Source organism: Perca fluviatilis, chromosome 1 (assembly GCF_010015445.1).
Source record: "Perca fluviatilis chromosome 1, GENO_Pfluv_1.0, whole genome shotgun sequence".
Classification (NCBI taxonomy): domain Eukaryota; kingdom Metazoa; phylum Chordata; class Actinopteri; order Perciformes; family Percidae; genus Perca; species Perca fluviatilis.
In genome coordinates, this window is record NC_053112.1 from 36,430,671 (window position 1) to 36,449,765 (window position 19,095).

At 41.2% G+C, this 19,095-nt stretch overlaps 1 protein-coding gene across 2 annotated transcripts in view; it reads left to right on the plus strand.

Annotated features, from left to right (window-relative positions):
- The first annotated feature begins 1,522 nt into the window (after window positions 1-1,522).
- LOC120561828 (voltage-dependent T-type calcium channel subunit alpha-1H-like) overlaps window positions 1,523-19,095 on the plus strand; it is a 55,929-nt gene continuing 38,356 nt past the window's right edge. Inside the window, exons 1-6 of one of the 2 annotated variants that reach the window (XM_039805149.1) lie at window positions 1,523-1,822; window positions 3,942-4,225; window positions 15,738-15,831; window positions 16,131-16,264; window positions 16,647-16,744; window positions 17,868-18,027. In XM_039805149.1, the coding sequence (XP_039661083.1) occupies window positions 1,793-1,822; window positions 3,942-4,225; window positions 15,738-15,831; window positions 16,131-16,264; window positions 16,647-16,744; window positions 17,868-18,027 (800 nt within the window). In that variant the 5' untranslated portion in view covers window positions 1,523-1,792. Of the gene's footprint in view, window positions 1,823-3,941; window positions 4,226-15,737; window positions 15,832-16,130; window positions 16,265-16,646; window positions 16,745-17,863; window positions 18,028-19,095 lie in introns of those variants that run through there. The other variant, XM_039805229.1, reaches the window with a different exon arrangement.

The following is a 19,095-nucleotide window of genomic DNA, read 5'->3' on the forward strand; positions in this document are numbered from 1 at the left end:
CCTCTGCTCCGCTACATTTCAGTGGGGAAATGTACTTTTTACTCCTAAATGTAGACCTATTTGACATCTATAGTTACTAGCTACTTTTCATGTTACAATTTTGATCCAAAACATATAATCATCTTATAAAATATTATATGGTGTCATAATATGTAGGCTACATAAAACATGAAAGGGGCTTTTCTGCATGAGTACTTGTACTTTTGATAGGCCTACTTAAGATTTCACTGATAAAACCTTTGCACATTTACTTCACTATGCACAAATTTGAATGCATGACCTAATTTAACTTTGTAATTGAGTATTTTTACATTATGGCATTGCTACTTTTACAAGTAAATGATCTGGATACTTCTTCCAGCACTAAATATATCAATTGTAAATATGACGTAGCATGAGCTGATTTCAAGGTATTGTGTTGGAGCTTTACCACACCTTTGGGTGCAGTGAATCGACATCCCTGCTGAGTGTGACTGTGGCCTATATGACAGCAGCGTCCTCCGCCCACACGCATCCACACAGTGTGCGGGGTCGCTGGCTGGTGAGATAACCAGCAGGCAGACTCAGAGACAGAAAGAAAGAGGGATATTGGGTGCACTGTGAGGCGGAGAGGGGAACCAGTCACATGCTCTGACTTTCTCCGTCAGTGTCAAGTTATCTGGTATTAAGAATTAAGCTCTCCAGCCAACATTTTCAAAATAAAACAGTTATTGGAATGTATACACAACATTGATGGATGGTGCGGTTCCACTCTGGATGGAAGCTATGAGGACAATAAAATAGGCCTACAAGATGTAGCCTAATTAAGCTCAGCAACAGTGATTGAAACAATTAAATCAAAAGTCAAAATGAAATGAAAAATAGTTTGTTTTTGATGGCAAACATTGTCTGACTTTTGCGTTTCTCTTAATATAGCCTATGGTAAGTGTAGGCTACACTCACTTCATATAGCCTAAAGCAGCTATTTATCCATCTGGTTGCCAAGGGAAGTGCTAACGGTTTTGTTTGAGGTAGCAGGAAAAAGGTGAATTTGTATTTGTATGTATTTATGTTTTCTACCCAAATGAAAGCTGATTTTATACTCATTCTACTGTATTCAACGAAGTAGCCTAACAATGTTCTTTTTCCTAGACCTAGACTTGATTCACCTTTTGCATAATAAATAAGACAACTTACATTGGACCTTAGAAGACTTTGAGGTGCTGGATCCTTAACGTGGATAATAATATATAATGGTAATTTGGACAGCATTCCAGTTAATACTTTTTATTGCCACATGGACGTTTCGGGCAGGACGCCCTTTACATGTTTCAACGGCAATCTCATCAAGCTTACGTTACATGCCAAGAAGGTAAGCTCAAGGCTTAGTAAATCTATTTTCAACCGGTATTTTTTGAAACTGTCCTTATTTCTCAAGGTTGTGGTATACTGTAGAGTGTAGCTTCCGGGACTTGACTGTCTTATTTTGAAGGTATAATCCGAGTATCTCCGGTCTGCCTCACTCTGTCTGGCTTGACGCGGCTCTCCCTCTCCCCGGTGCGCCTGAAGCCCGGTACATGACACCGCAGAGCGCAAGGGGGGCCGCCTGGTCCTATTTAACTTTTTTCCCGTTATTAAAACTTCTGCGCCACATTACTCTCAATTTTGTCTCTCTCTCTTTTTAATCCTTCCGACTGACGGACTGAGTTTGGATATCGGCAGGGGGGGGGGAGGAGGCAGAGGACCAGCGGGCTGCTCTCAGATGGAGCACCAGGGCTCCGGGAGCTCGGGGCGCACGGCGGAACCAGAGTGAATGACGCTGGTGGATGGACGCTGCTCCCCGGTAAGGACGGCAGACAAAGTTTGGGGTTTTTGTGGTATAATAGGCTATACTTTTTTCTTTGCTCTCGGTCCCGGGCACTGCGCTTGGTAAATTACACAATAGAACAGATCCTATGATCGCTCTTTGTCAATGGCGGTGTGTCTTTCACAAAAAGAAAGAAAATAGGATAATATTCTTACATAGGCAGTTATAAAGTGCCTGTGGAAGGCCTACTTTATAATAAGTTATTGATGTATCATATATCACAAGAAGGATGAGACTATTTTTGAGATGTTTGGGTTTCTACCATTCCACAGTTTAATATAGGATTAATTAGACTGTTTTTCGTTTAAGTGCTCCGAACCAGAGTAGATGCTGGAAAATGCTATGACCTCATAGATATTGTGGGTAGGCCTATAGGCTATTGGGCCTTCGGGAGGATGTGTTTATAACTGTATAACGTTAAAAGTAAAAAGAAAATGTTTGAATTTCTGGCTATTTGTTGTTTGCTCTGGTATTATCAAGCATGACGCTTCCGTACATTATTGGTAAAGATTTTAGGCAATTTATGCATGATGAGTGCACAGTAGGCATATAAAACGTGATGTGTTTCAGAGATCTTACAAGTTGTGAATATATTTTTGTTCTGGTGACTGGTTGCCATTCAGTAGCATGATTTAATTTCCACATGGCCTGGTTGTTAGCGAGGGAGGCTCATAATTAGTTTTAAAGTGTTTTAAAAGGACTCATCAGCAGGTTTTCAACTGTGTGCCGAAGAATGGATTTCTTTTTCCCTCCCAATGATTGATTGATGTCAGCCCATCAGCTACTGTTGAATCACAACAAAAAGCCTTAAACTGTGCAGCCCTGGACTCCTCACACAATCTAGGCGATGTGCCCATAATAAAAGAAAATACACAGGAAAGAAGGATACTGGCAGATTCAATCTCATTATTTTCATAAATCGCACACACACAGAAACACTCCTCTATGCTGGAAACTTGCATGCCAGCTCTTCTCTTGTTCTGTCACACTGTAGGCACAATATATGCCTGCACAGACTCGTGGTTGGCCCAGACTTCTATTATCCTGATTCTACTTTATGTTCGTTTTCCACAAAATCCAGCTCTTTCGAACAAATTGGTAGCTTTGGAATAAATTTGCCAGAATCTCTGGGGATCAATAAGCAATGGAATGAGCACACAGTGGATCAGTGGGGAGCGTTTGCTCTGTACTCGAGACAATGTGGACTGTGTCACATGCTCTAACTCCCATCTTTTTTCTGCCAAACTGCACTGCATACTGCCCAATATGGCAGAACATGTGATGAAATTAAAAAAATAAATGATGAGCCAAGAAATGAATCCGCTCTTGTGATCTCTTGAGATTGTCATTCAATTTGACATTTCCTACATGATATTCCAATGCTCCAAGAAATTCCAGTCAGTACTTATAAAAATTAACCTCAGGCTGCTGTAGCTCGACAATGTCACTGCGTTTCATGAGATTTTATGTTAAATTATAGCTCAAGGAAAAATTATAATTCCAAGAGCTAAGTAACACTAATCACCATGAGTGGAAATTGATTGTAAATGAAAAAAAATCCCCACGCTTTATTCTTTCCATGGCAATATGAACAAGCTGTCTAAGCTACTTTCTCTCTGTATGTCCAGATTGTTTAAAGCCAGTCTGGATTAAAAGCATCAGCAGTAATGGCCTGTTGTCATCACTGAATTGTACAGCTGTAGGATTATAATGAAGGGGTCTAAGTGCTGTCTGTCTGCACTGACTCTGTGTTTGCATGTCTGTTAGTTCGTTCTGTTTAGGTTTTTGTAGATTTATGTTTCCTGCACAGAGCTGCTTGCTGGCTGGGATTCTTCGCCTGAAGGTAGCTTATTGTTTCAAAGAAAAACAGAGAAGGATTTTTTTTTTCTATGCTGCCTCGCTAGAGGGTAAAGGGTCTCGTGGACAGGATGGCAGGTTTGACAGTCAATGCAGTTCTGGTTTGTTTTAAGGAGCTGCAGTGCCAGTTACAAGGCAACACAGTAGAAAATACACACACAGCCACACATACACACACATCCATCCATATGTTGCCGTGTTCTGAACAGTTTGCCGGTGCCCCTGCGCCCTTTTTTAGGTTCAGGCTGTCCACAGCACGGCCATGACGGGCACCCAGGACCCAGACCTGCGTGAGCAGCACAGAGGACCAACGCAGGAAGAAGGGGATGAGGAGGAGGAGGGGGAGAAGGTGCATGTGTCAGTTCAAGGAGAGGAGAAGGAGCAGGATAGGGAGGAGGAGGAGGAGGAGGAGGAGGAGGAAAAGGAGGAGCTGCCGTACCCCACTCTAGCACCAGTGGTTCTTTTGGCCCTGACCCAAACCAGCCCACCCCGCTCCTGGTGCCTTCGAGCTGTCTGCCACCCATATCCTTTACCGCCGGGAGTGCACCTGAAGCACTGGAAACGTGTGTGTGTGTGTGTGTGTGCGCGTGTGCGTGTGTGTGTTTCTGTTTATAATGTGAGAGAGACATTTTGTCTGTTTGTGTTTCAGCTCTGTACTTTCTCAAAGCTGTTGTACCTACAAGGCACCTAGCACCGAGATGTTTACCTTACGTTTAAACACAAAAGAGACAGGGAGAAGGTCACTATTGTGCATGTTTATGTGTGTGTGTGTGTGTGTGTGTGTGTGTGTGTGTGTGTGTGTGTGTGTGTGTGTGTTCGGTAGACCTCAGGTATTTCCTTGGACCTATTAGTTGTAGGAAAAGATGGGTAACATTTTTCCCTGATTGGAAGTTTCCATAGTGACAAGCTCTAATGAATCTCCAGGGTTACAGTTGCCTGTCAGTAGCATTGTTACTGGTTTCCTTAGTCTCTCACTCTCCGTCTCAACCTCCATCCGCTTTTGCTGTCCTTGTGAAAGTGTGAGTGTGTGTAGGTATCAGCGCTGTACTGTGTGTGTGTGTGTGTGTGTGTGAGCAGCTATGAATACTCCGAAGCATGCATAAACGTCAGCAACACCTCAGGGATTTGTCAAGGCTTTCCAAATTGAATATCTTCCACTGCTTATGACTCTATGTGTGCGTGCCAATGTGTGTGTGTGTTCCTCTGTGTGTCGTGCACTTGTCCGTGCACGTCTGTGGGTATTTGCCACCGTCAGCACTCTGTGTACTCTATAAAATATAAATACATAATTGCTGAATAAATAAAATGTACACCAAGAGGAAAAGAAAAAAAAAAAATTACAAATACCATAAACAAAAACTCCTCTGAAGCCTGCTGCGCTGTTACCATGGTCGCATCCCAGAACATCGTACGCTCACTGTGTCAGCACTTACTGGACACACTTACAAACACACACTCACAATCACACACACACACACACACACACACACACACACACACACACACACACACACACACACACACACACACACACACACACACACACACACACACACAAGCATGTGAATGCCCTCACACAAACGAGGGAATCTCCCATGGAGAGGCTCTTTAGAGGAATCACCTGGTTGCCTGGCAACAGCGTAGCTCTGCCCTGACGGCCCGGTTACTTCCGATTGCAGGGTTTGTTTGTTTTTGTGTGTTTGCGTGTCTGTCAGCCTTCCACACAGCACAGCTACTGACATGTGTCCTATTTTACGTTTAGTCATATAGGCCTATATTTCTATACTTTTTACTTTCAGTGTGTGTGAGTGTATATGTGTGTGTGTGTTTTTGTGTGTGTGTGTGTGTGTGTGTGTTTGTTTGTGTGTGTGTGTTACTGTGAGTGATCTGCGGGGGAAGTAATGTGGGTGGACGTTGTTCGACAGGGACATTAATGTGAGCGCACTGGGGGTGGGATGGGGTTGAGTCCCATTTTTCCTGAGGTGACCCCTCCTTCCTTTCTGCCTTTTTTTTTTTTTTTGGTTGCACTCAGTACATATTACAAATTTATTTCCTATCTCCTGTCCTTCCATTTCCTCATTCTAAGAATCACAGTCATCCTCCTATGTGCCATGTTTTACAACATACTGTACGTCTCTCCACCCTACAGCACATCTAACAAATATATTTGGAACAAAAACAAGACTGGCTTTTGCTATTATATAATGTTCTCTTGTTTTCCTTCCAAGCTACATTGATTTCTGTAATTTCCTGTGTCTTTGCGAGGAGACGTTAGAATCATTGGAAGTGTGGAACAAAGTGCCTACTTTGTGAAGTGCTGAGCTTTTCCATGTAACATATGAGACACATAGAAACACGCACGCATGTGGGCAAGCACACTCACACACACACACACACACACACACACACACACACACACACACACACACACACACACACACACACACACACACACACACACACACACACACACACAGGACATAACTTATTCAGCAGTGCATGAAACATTTAGAGCGTTTCCTTTTGTTTAAAGATGAGAAAAGCTGTATCTGTCACTCCTATACAAGTACCTTTTATCTGCCTGCCTTTCTTCCACTCATCCCTCTTTACTCAATATCAATCCCCTGCCCTCCTATTTATCGCTCTCTTTTCCTTTTTCTAAACTGCCTCTAAATTGGGTTGAGGTGTGTGTGTGTGTGTGTATGTGTGTGTGTGTGTGTGTGTGTGTGTGTGTGTGTAAAAGGGGGTGATTAGGGAGACAACGATGGATAGGATATCTTACTCAAAGTAGGGTGAGCTGTCAGAATCATTTTCGCTAATTAACATGATTCCAGCAAGTGTTTCCATGGTTACCAGCTGTCACACTCTAAGGGGGGTGGAGCCAGAGAACTTGACAACTTGACAGTAACTTATCTTGGTCCACTTTCATTTCAGACACTCTCTCCCTCTCTCCTACACACACACACACACACACACACACACACACACACACACACACACACACACACATGCACACACACACACACACACACACACACACACACACACACACACACACACACACACACACACATATGCACACACACACACACACACACACACACACACACACACACACACACACACACACACACACACACTGCACATGACAGACTTTGAGCTTAACTAGGTTATGTTTAATCAAGTCTGTGTGTGGATACCAGAGAGAAAGGGGAGGTCTAAGCAGCAAAGAGCATGAGGCAATTAGTGAGCAGGTTGCTCATTCATACACAGTAGTTCACATTTGAGGATTTCCATCCAAACCACATGTTTTTAGATCAATACCACTTTCTAGTAAGGCGCCCTTTACCCTTTCATTCGTATTTGTTTATGGTTAATAAAGAATTTACCAATGTATTACGTGCCATTAATAAAAAAACTTTTGGGTTGCCAGTTTGTGAGAAATCCCTTTGGCTGGTGTTGAGCCTCATCTATAGCATTACACTGGCTTTTTATTTTTTTAAGGTAGCTCTTAAATTCATCAGGAGAACCCCTATTTATGACATACCAATACAGTGCACACTGCACACTTGATGACAAATTTGCAACTTACTAACATTTGTACCTGCACTTAAGTGTCAGGCAGGTCATGAGCTTATCAGTTTTTAAAATCAGGTCTGAAATTATAAATATAAGTATTTTTTTTAATCCAATGTATTAATACTGATTCAGTATCTTTGTCAGACATCCAAAACACAATCAGAAGAAATATAAACAGAAGTTTAGCACAAGAAAAAAGTTGCAAAAAAGTAAAAGCAACCGGATTTACGAAAAGTAAAGCCCATGAAGTTCATGAACGAAACCCTCATCTTTTCAAAGTTCTTGGGTTTTGCCTTTATTAAAAATGTTCATTTTTCAATAGAAACACAGCTTGATAGACCTTTTAACCATAGAGTTACCAAGTCCCTCCCCTTCCGGTGGACCTCATGGGACATTATTTTGGAAAAAAAGGATGGTAGTGAACAGGGAGAGACTAATTATTTTTTTACACATATGATGTTCATCAATTTTGAACCGCTCAGTGAACTACATATCTCGTCTCGCACAATTTACTTCAACTTGCTTGATGCTAGGCTTGCTCGCTAGCTAGTTATCTTAGCTATGTTCCACAACACATGTAACGTTATCTTACCTAATTTATTTTATACAGCGACATTTTATAAGCCGAGAAACAAAAGAGCAAGATCCGTTGCTCGTGTGAGTAACTTTACATCCTTGTACGAAACACAGACACTTCAGTGAGATGTCACCCATGCGACTTTGAAGTGTCTAGTCATTCTAATTATGTATTTTCAGTCTTATACTTCAACAGTTTTATGACAAACTGAGACATTCTTGACTTGCAAAATTATCTTTTAAATTGACGAACATCATATGTGTAATCCATGGCTCAGTTCAAACGGGATCAAAATGTAATTTGTCTCCGTTAACTACTGTTACTATTTTTTCCGAAAAGGTCCCGTGGTGGTCCATCGGAATGGGAAGGACTTTGCCTCTCTCTTGACTGAGAGTTGTTTTTTGTAGGTTTTTCCAAAACACAGAAATCATATATTTGCCATCAACGATAGAATATGTAGTAAGTTTTGCTTACTGTTCGTAAACACAATGTTCAAAGTTGGCTCCTCCTTCCCAGCTCAGATCCAGAGAGAGAGCGCAGATGCAGCAGTGATCGAGCGAGCTAGAGAGTGAATGAAGAGAGGGAGCCTGTAGAAAGCAATGAATCAGAGTAATAAAACAATATTTTCGGATTGTTTCACAGCGGTTATGTTCTAAAGCACAAATAAACACACCCACAACGCTGCGGGAAGGTGCAACATTGTCGGAATTATGAGCGAATGCAGCGCTTCATTCATTGTGTGTGTGTGTGTGTGTGTGTGTGTGTGTGTGTGTGTGTGTGTGTGTGTGTCAGTGAGACTTGTTCTCAGTATGAGGCGCTGAGGGGAAAAGCGGCAGTTGGAAATGAGAACGAGCTTTTATTATTGGCTGGGAGTTACACACCCACTTGGGGCACAAAGGCTCTTTCTTGACGCCCATAAACGTCCCACACGATGAAAAATAAATGAACAAGTGCAGGCAGAGGGCAGGGTCTAGACAGACAGACACCACCACACACTTCTAGTTGGTCATATAAGTGATGATTGAGACGGCTTATTAGGGTATTAGAATACGCATCGTTTTTTATAGTGATAACACTGCACACAAACACACACATATATATATATATATATATATATATATATATATATATATATATCATCATCATCATATTCTTTATTCAGGACACACACAAATGGTCCATAGCACAATACAAAAACATAGCAAAATACAAACAGATACAAGATAAAACACATACAATAAGAAATGTCTACAACAGTCAAAATTCCACAATACACAAAAAAGTGTTCAGATATTAGCATATAGATTAAAACGCCAGTGGTTCCACAATCTTGAAGTGAACCTAACTGCACTCAATGCAGGGTTCACTAGTGTTGCAATGATGCTGTTGTATGACTTCGTTAGTACACATACATCTGAACATGAGATTCCTGAGTACAGCAGGACAGGTGAATACATTAACACTTACAAACATTTGGCTTGCACTGCTCCATCGTGGCATTTTACGCAGCAGCCTCATGCCATCATTATATGCCACATTGAGTTTCTGCATACTGCTTTTTTTATAGCGCCGCCACAAATGGGCAGTATACATTGGAGTACAAAAAGCTTTAAAAAGCGTGGTCTTCACAGACAGTGAACACATGCTAAATTTGCGATTCAGCATATTAGCTTGTGCATACAACATGCAATATTGTCTATGAATGTCCCTATCATCAGACAGGTCATCAGTTATATAGTGCCCTAAGTATTTGACCTCAACACACACTTTAAGGACAGTACCAGAGAGAGAGAAATCAGGAAATGACAATTTATTGTCGTCCCTGCTTCTAACAATCATTATATTACTCTTCGTAGAATTGAACTTAATATCAAAGTCTGAGCCATATTGGGAGCAGACCCTTAGTAGCTGTTGAAGGCCAGCACTATATGGACAGAGAATGACCAAGTCATCTGCGTACATCAGGTGGTTTACAATGGTGTCCCCAACCATACAACCTGTTCCACAATTGTTTAGCAACTTTGATAGATCATCCATATAAATATTAAAAAGAAAGGGAGACAAAATGCTTCCCTGCCTAACTCCATTGTTTACATTAAATGGGGCAGACATAGAGTTACCCCATTTCACATACATTGACTGATGAGCATACCAAAAAGCCAAGATTCTCACCAAATATTTGGGAGTCCCTCTGCTGTGCAATTTGTAAAATAGCTTCTCATGATTCACACGATCAAAGGCTTTAGAGGCATCAATAAAACACATAAAAATTGTGGAGTTATGCCTGTTATACAAATCTAAAACCTCCTTTAAGGCAAAAATACACATATCCGTGCCATGTTTAGGTTTAAAGCCAAACTGGTTGTCAGCGGTCAGGACAGACCGTTCCAGCCTATTCAGTATAGTCCTCTCCAAGACCTTGGATAAAATACTGGCCAAAGCTATAGGCCTGTAATTATCCAAGCTGTTAATCTTACCAGCTTTGTTTTTAATGATAGGCACTAATGTGACAGGTAAAATAGAATCAGGTAAAATGCCATGGACTAACAACCCAGAAAAACAAAAAGCAATTAGGGGACAAAGTTTTCTACTAGCAAATTTTAAATGCTCTGCAGATATCTTATCCATACCGCATGCCTTATTATCTTTTAGCATCATAATTGCATCATATATTTCTTGAGGGAGAACAGTCGCATCTTCATTACCATCAATGTTACCCACTGTAAAGGATTTACTTTTAACACAGTTAAACAGCTCATAGTAATGTTTCTGCCACAACTGAGTAATGTTTTCTGAGCCACTAACACCATCAATATTCGTTGGTAATGATGTTTTACAATTATTCATTCTTTTGATTTCTTTCCAGAAATCAATAGGACTATTGTATTGCAGCTTCTTTGCAAGAGAGTCAGACCTCATTGCATTTTCATTCCTCTTAATGAAACGTAGAGCATATTTAAACTTTGCATTTGCACGCTTCTTATATATCTTAATATATATATATATATTATGGCATGCCGTTTAGGAAATTATATATATATATATATATATATATATATATATATTAGTGCTGTCAGTTAAATGCGTTATTAACAGCGTTAACGTGAACCCATTTTAACGGCGTCAATTTTTTTATCGCAGGATCAACGTGGCCAAAGAGTAGTAGGCTAACGTTACGTTTTGAGTGGATGGCGAGCGTGAGAAAATATATGCCAATAAGATTCTGAATGGAAAGTTTACTTTTAAAAAGTTGCCAAATGGTTCCATTGACAAGAGCAAAGTGATCTGTGTGTTTTGTCGTTGTGAACCGAGCTATCATCGCAGCACGTCGTCCAGTCTGAAATACCACTTGATGACCAAGCACACAGCTGATGCAAATTCTCCGCCCCCTCGTCAAAGCCAGGCGACAAAAGCACAAAGCAAGCAAATCCACTTTTCCATGTTGATAAGAGCATTAAAATGAGAAAAAATAATGGGACAAAAAGAAATCAAGGGACATTTAGAATAGATAGAGTTAACTATGACATTAATTATATTTATATATATTTAAAGTATTTTATCATAAACCAAAGGATAAATAACATTTTCAACCTGATGATGGCACTAGACTGAAAAAGTCAGAGGATCACCCAAGTCATTAGGATTCATCCTCTCGGTACCGTGAATATCTGTACCAAATTCCATGGCAATCCATCCAGTAGTTGTTGAAATATTTCAGCACACTGGACCAAAGTGATGAACCAGTCAGCCAACCAGCTGACATTGCGAACCATAAAGCCATGCCACTAGCATGGCTCGTAAAAATATTTTGTAATAAGCCAGAGGGTCTGCAATTATAAATTTCAGTCAGTCATTAGTGAAGTGATTTGACAACAAATCACTTCAAGTCTGCAGTAAGTAAATTATAATAAGCTGGTAATAAACGGGTTTTGGTCCTCATTCTCTGCAGAGATTTTCCAAAAGGCAAGTGGTCAACTGGTCCACTGGAGAAGTCTTCCTAATCAATTTAAGAGTTAAGTAAAAAGACAAAATGTCATGCTGGAGAAGGATATAAACCAGCCAAATGGTATTTTACAAACTGGCAGCACAGAAGTTGTTCTTCTTAATGGTTTATAACTTATACATTAAGCTATAAAAGTTACAACTTCTGTGGCCGGGTTAGCTCAGTTGGTAGAGCAGGCCCACATATATAGAGGTTTACTCCTCAATGCAGCAGCTGCGGGTTTGACTCCGACCTGTGGCCCTTTGCTGCATGTCATTCCCCTTCTCTCTCCCCTTTCATTTCTTCATCTTTCCTGTGGAATTAAAAGGCCTAAAATGCCCCAAAAAATAGTCTTTAAAAAAAATGAAAGTTACAGCTTCTAATCTTTTATAAAGGGTGCCTTCTGAGAGTGGTACCACATTGGTGAATCTTAATCCTTCTCAAGCAAAAAAAATATGCACATACATATATTTTGCGGGTATCCAGATGGCCTGTGTTTCCCTATGGATGATCCTTTTAAGTTAGATTGCATATGAAACTGTTGCCACATGCTGGCCTTAGCATTGGCGGCCAAGGGTGGAGGATGATGCCAGAAAGATCAGGCTGATGTGATCTGATTTGATTTATAATGTGTGCCTGACCTTTACTACCTGTGTTGGCACTTGAGGAGAGAAAGTTCGATACGGGGAGAGCATGAGATACAGGGAGGAGGTGGTGGTTCTTGGCGAGGAAGGAAGAACGAGACGGTGAGGCAATTAGGGAGAGAGGACACGTAATATTTTCAGTTTACACTTTAAGCTCCATTCGTCAGTGTCTCAACCTCTCTCGTTCCACTGTTCAACTGTGCTTTTTTTTCACTTAGGCATAAAGCTTTTTTTCACCTCATCTCTAATTTCCCTTGTTTCTTGCCCTCTCCTTTTCTCTCCTCCACCTCTCCCTAACTGAATCTACATATCTATTTCTCACCCTGTCTGGCCCTCTGCCTCTCCATCTCTCTGAGTCTGTTAATTATTAAGTGTATTTGTAGTTTATCTGTTGGCTGAGATCCAGGACTGAAAGACTAAAGCTTTACCTAAGGGCAGTCATATGTGGAGAGGTGTATAAACAGACAGGGAGGGCATGGTGAAAAAGCAGTTCGTAGAGAACGGGGAGTGTATGTGCACGGGAGAGGAGAGAGGCAAAAAAGATATGAGAGAAATGATACGGAATGAAGATGGGAAACTATATCGCACTACATAACGGAAGAGGGATAGACAGAGAGAAGGAGGAGTGGAGCAAAGACAAAAATAATTGGGCCAAAGAGATGGGGAAAAGGGCTGTAGAGGAAAATGAGAGATGATAGAGGGAAAGGTTGAGTGTGAGCGTAACAGAGGGACAGAGGAGAGGACGTTTCCCCTGCGTTTCATCACTGATGTTGAATGATGGGCCAACCGTGGAAATACTCCCATCTCATCCATCACTCACACCTTGACCCTGCCCCGATCCTTGTTTTACTATGCGTGCGTGTGTCTATGTGTGTGTGTCAGGGTGATATAAGCTGCTGTTACTTACACAGATAGATCAGGATTAAAACGATCCTCCTCAGGATTGAGTGAAAGAAGAAGGGAGCTGCTGCTGTGTGTGTGTGTGTGTGTGTTTATCTGTGCGTATTAATTGTGTTGTGTTCCAGTCCAGACAGGATGCAAGCGGATTGTGAAACTCAGAAGTCAGTTCCCACGGTGAGAAGGGGGTTCCCATGGCAACCACAGCAAAGGGAGGACCATGGATTTACCCTCACTCTCTTTCCTCTCTCTTTCCTCTCTCTTTCCTCTCTCTCGCTCTTTCTCTCTCTGTCTCAAGGGTGATAAAGGATTGTACTCTCATTAATTTTTCCGCCCTCTCGAGAGCAAAGTGTCCGGGAAGGGGACTCTGTGTGTGTGCGTGCGTGTGTGTGTGTGTCCATGTGCATGCTCCAGGCTTTGTTATGTATGCGTCCTTGGCTCTTGAATACGTTCCTGTCATCCATTCAGCAGTTTTCACAAATGCGCTCAAATGTGAGTGTGTATGTGTGCATCTCTGTGTATCTATGAAGCCAACACAAACTTTCTACTTCAGACTATTTCTCCCTTTAAACCTCTCTGCTTTCCACTTCTGAGCTGTGCTCTATCTTCCAGTTTGACAGCTAGCAAGTAACACAGATGCACAAACACACATCATACGCAAGTTTAAATGTAAACTGACTTCAAATGTCTTACCGACTGTTTCACGGTAGCCTTTTTTCTTTTGTAGTTGTGAGTATTAAACATGTCAGAATGTACTGTCAGAAGTTGTGCTTGTAAATGAAAGTTGATATATTTAAGCTTATAACTGCCAGTTTCCACCCTTGTAAATGTTTTTTTGGTTAGTACATTCAGCTCTGTCCATACAAATTAGATTTTTCCATCTGTGAAGCGCACATTCACCTATGGAGTTGTGTGTGTATGCTCAGAGATATTTTGTAAGTCCAGTTTAGTAATGTTCTGTACACTGCAATATAGACATAGCTGGACCTTTAACGTCAGTTTCCTCAGGATTACCTCTGTGTTTTTACAGACATTACCATTGACTAGATACAGATGGGTGACAAATCAAAGAAAAAAATCTGAATATGTGAACAGAGATACAAAATGAATGCAGATGATTCCACACAGGGCAAGAGGGGTCACTGAATGGTTTGATGAGAATGATAATGATGTGAATCATATCCAATCATCCTCACAGTCACCAGATCTCAATGGGAGATGTTGAAATGACAAGTTAGACAGTGCTCTCCAATATCTTTTGGAAGAATCGTGTTCATCAGTCCAGTAGTAGAGTTCCCGAGACTTGTAAAAGCTATGACAAAGAGCACTGAAGTTGTTCTGGCAGCTTGTGGTGGCCCAACACCTAAAACACTTTTTGTTGTGTTTTCCTTTACGTTGTCACTAGGGCTGGGATGATATGCTTTTGTCCCGATTCGATTCTTTCACAATACATGGGTGCATGGGATTTGATTTGTATTGCGATTTTCATTTATTGCGCTTCTAAATGTATTGTGATTCGGTGATATTGAGTATTGCAAACTAATTTTCTAAAAAGAATGCACATCACATGTCAGTCAGTCAGTCTGAAATGTATTATATGTGTAAAGAAGTACATAACATGTATTTTCTGAATGTTCTTCTTTCCGTCTGTTTTGCTGGAAACGGATATGATGTAGTCGCCGTCGACGATACCATATAAAAAAATATTTAACTCAAGGTCAATCTTTGGGAAAATGAATTAAAAAATCTTTGGGAAAATGATTTTTTTTTTTTTTATCGATTCTGGTAAAAATAATCTATTAAAAAAAAAAAGCGCCACAAATTTCCCCACCCCTAGTTATCACCCATGTGTAATTCCATTATTTGAATCTTAATGGCAAAATGACTAGGATTTTCCTTAAAAAAACAATGTATAGACTCATACAAAAAGAATCCCTCTCAATCATCAATTATGACCCACTAGAAGTGTGTGGTGGTGTCTGCAGAGACCCTGCCCTCTGCCTGTATTATTATTATTTTTTTAATCATTTTTGCTGTGTAGAAAACAAAGCTTGTTCCAAAGCCAGAATCTGGTGATGATACAGCTTGGATTAGGGTTTACTGCTTACCAACATCTTGAAAGGTACTAGAGCCAGAAAATTCTAATTTGGGCAAAGGGGAGGACCAGGATGGAGCTGAAGTGAAAAGTGCAAGAAGCAATCTACTTGGCTTGTCGTGATTGGCTGAGACTCCTGTCAATCCACCTAATTTGCTAAATTTGGAAGCACAGCTTCAGGAAATGTTCTAATATTGATTATTGTTGTTGTAATCAATGTTCAAACTCTTCGGTGGTGTTGATCCTTAACCTTGTGTCACATGGTTCGAGCGTGTGAGCATATTGGCCATCTTGCTAAACTGTGTAACTCTAGGCATGTTCCAGCCCTGTGACCACACACCTTTCCTGCTGCAGGTAAAGCACACACACACACACACACATGCACGCACACACACACACACACACACACACACACACACACACACACACACACACACACACACACACACACACACACACACACAATCTGAAATTACAAACTAATTATGTTCAGCTCTGAGACTTTATTATCAAGGGACTAAAAAGTTTTTGCTTTAATTTTCCCCTCACTTAATCAGTTTACACTAATCCTCTGTGTGTGTGTGTGTGTGTGTGTTTGTGTGTGTGTGTGCGTGTGTGCGCGCGCGCGTGTGTGTGTGTGTGTCCGCACACAGGCTCTGGATGATGGGATCTTTGCGTTTTTTGCCGGGGAAATGGTGGTGAAGATGGTGGCTCTTGGGGTCATAGGTCAGAGCGGTTACCTAGGTGACACATGGAACAGATTGGACTTCTTCATTGTTATAGTTGGGTGAGTGTTTGACAGTTGCACACACCCACTTGCACACGTACACACGCAAATCTGACATTAAATATGAGCCAAAATTGTGTGTGTATGTGTGTGGTTTGTGTGAAGCTTAGACACTTGTTTAATGCCAGTTAAATGTCAAACGTGTGTGTGCGCGTGCTCAGACGAACCGGCGGAAGTTTGTGTGTGTGTGGCAGCTCCGCAGAATGACAATGGCATCATTGGGTCCTGAGAGACAGAGACCTCGGTGATTGGTAGTTAAAAGGCTATGTATCCCAGAGACAGTGCACTGCGTTCTGCTGGATTCCCTGTAGGCGTTCAGGGTTTGCCAAGGTCAGGCTGATCAAGATGCCAGTGACACAGCGGTGGCTTTCCCTCTCCGCAGAATGCTGGAGTACTCGCTTGATGGACACAACGTCAGCCTATCAGCTATCAGGACCGTCCGGGTTCTCCGCCCCCTGCGAGCCATCAACAGAGTTCCCAGTGAGTTTTTCTCCTTTTCCCTCCAAGATACACTGCACTCAGAGAGTATTATGACCGTTTTTCATTGTCTTTTATTCTTTTTGGCTCTGTGCTCGAGTACGTTGGATTTTAAATGAACCAGTGACTGTGAGGTTAAAGAGCTGACTTTAAACTTCTCAGAGTGTTCACATCCAAATTGGGTGAACCGTATAGGACTCTTCTGACTTTCGGACAATGCAGCAGGTCGAAGGCTGCAAACAAAGAAAAGAGAAGGCAATTAAGAAGGTTTTTATGATCACACCGTATAAAGTTCTTGACTGTTTGACTTGCTGAAGACCAGATTAAGGGCAAAAAGCCCTCGAGACAAGCAAGAAGTGAAGATGAGTGCAGAACAGGCTTGGCAGAGCATCAGCAGGAAAGATACCAAGTGTCTCCACAAGTCTGTAGGTCACTTCAGAAAGCCACTGACTTAATATTAAATAGGATGACCGTGCAAGACTTCTTTCTGTTTCATTCCAACCAACTTCCTGTCCCATATAATTGGTGTACAATGTATAAAAAGGGATGCAATTCCTATGTTGTTCATCTGACATGGGAACACCCTCAGCTGGAATTCAGCAATCACATTCATAGCCAAGGCAATAAAAAAAATGTGTCAGTGTCCTTGTACTCTGGCTGCACTGTTAATTCCACTTCATTTCATCGCTATTAACAGCTGCAGCTTTCCTTTTGATGGACGCATGTTTAAACAAATCAGGACACACTGAACAAAGTCATGGTAATCATTTGGATTCTCGCGTTGTTCTTGGCCAGCCAACTTCATTTTTCTTTTTTGACTACACTCTGTGATCTTGGCACATGTGTGTTTGAAGTAGCCAAGTCTAGAGGCAGTGAAGAGGAGGAATTTGCATCTGTGCTCTTCAGCAGAGTGTAGGGGAGGCCAATTATTAATATTAGTGTTTGAACCCTAATTATTTGCCATTCAATTAATTGCACTGCTCCAGTTTTGAGCAGAATACATTCAAAGAGTTCTCCTGTCTGGCCAAGACTTCCTGTAACTGCCAATTTAAAGTTACATGCAGATATTTGCTAGTATGTGCGCAGTTGCCTATGGTGTTTGTGCTGTATGTGTGTGTGTTGGCAGGTATGCGTATCCTGGTGACCCTCCTCCTAGACACACTTCCCATGCTGGGCAATGTGCTGGCACTGTGCTTCTTCGTCTTCTTCATCTTTGGCATTGTTGGTGTGCAGCTGTGGGCGGGGCTACTGAGGAACCGCTGTTTCATGGGAGAGGATGTCAAGATGTGAGTTACCATAGTAACCCACAGATGTCACAACAAGGGATGCCATGGCCTCGTTACTATTGTTTATTAAAACAGTAGTTACAATCACTGCCATGAAACTTGTGTCAAAAGTTTGCTCACAATTGGCTCAATCAATTATGATAAGCTACTTTCACTCAGCCATTATTTCTAAGAGGGGATCAATATCACCGATAGTCTGATCTTGTTTGTTATCCAATAAGCTCTGTCTGGGAGGAAGTAAATGTGTTTCCTGCTGGAACCTCCAGCATCAGAGATCACAAATCAAGGGATTGAGGGGGCTAAGTGAATTTTGTGTGTCGCTGTTTAGGGACTTTCTGTGGCTGTTTCAACATGCACCCTCAGAGTTTCACTATCACTCCAGTTCTCTCCTTCATGTCATGCTCGATCGCCGTCAAACTGACGGCGTTACACCATTGCTCTCACTCTTGCTCCTGCTCACATGTTCACAAACAAGATCAGATAATATCACATAACATCAGATAACATCATGGTCACTACCTGACCTTACATCTGCTCAACCATCCCACTCCTATAATAATCCCTGACAGTGGTGCATGCAGAGGTGGGGGTGCATCCAAACAGCTGTTGTACTGTTTTACTGTTTTGGAGTAGTCGGATACAATTAATAAATTATAGTACTACTGTAACTTTATACTATACTATAATAAGTAATAGCTAATACTTATAATGATAATAATAATAAACTTTATTGAAATAGCAGAAAACAAATCTGCACCACCATTAAATAAAAGTAGATAGAATTAAAAAGAATATATACTCCCAGTACAATAAAATAAGATTAAACACAGAAAATAAATAAATAAAACACAGGAAACGGGATACAACTTTGGGCTGACAATAATTAAAGGCTTTTTTAAAAAGAGAAGTTTTAAGATGGGATTTTGATTTTAGAGTGAGCCGAATGGACTACTCAGTTACACAGCATTGTGACAAAAACAAAAGCATCAGCGTTGTACAAAAGTAATGAACAGCAATTTCATAATTTCTAACTATTTCATATCACAAAGGCAGGAGTCTGTGATTGAC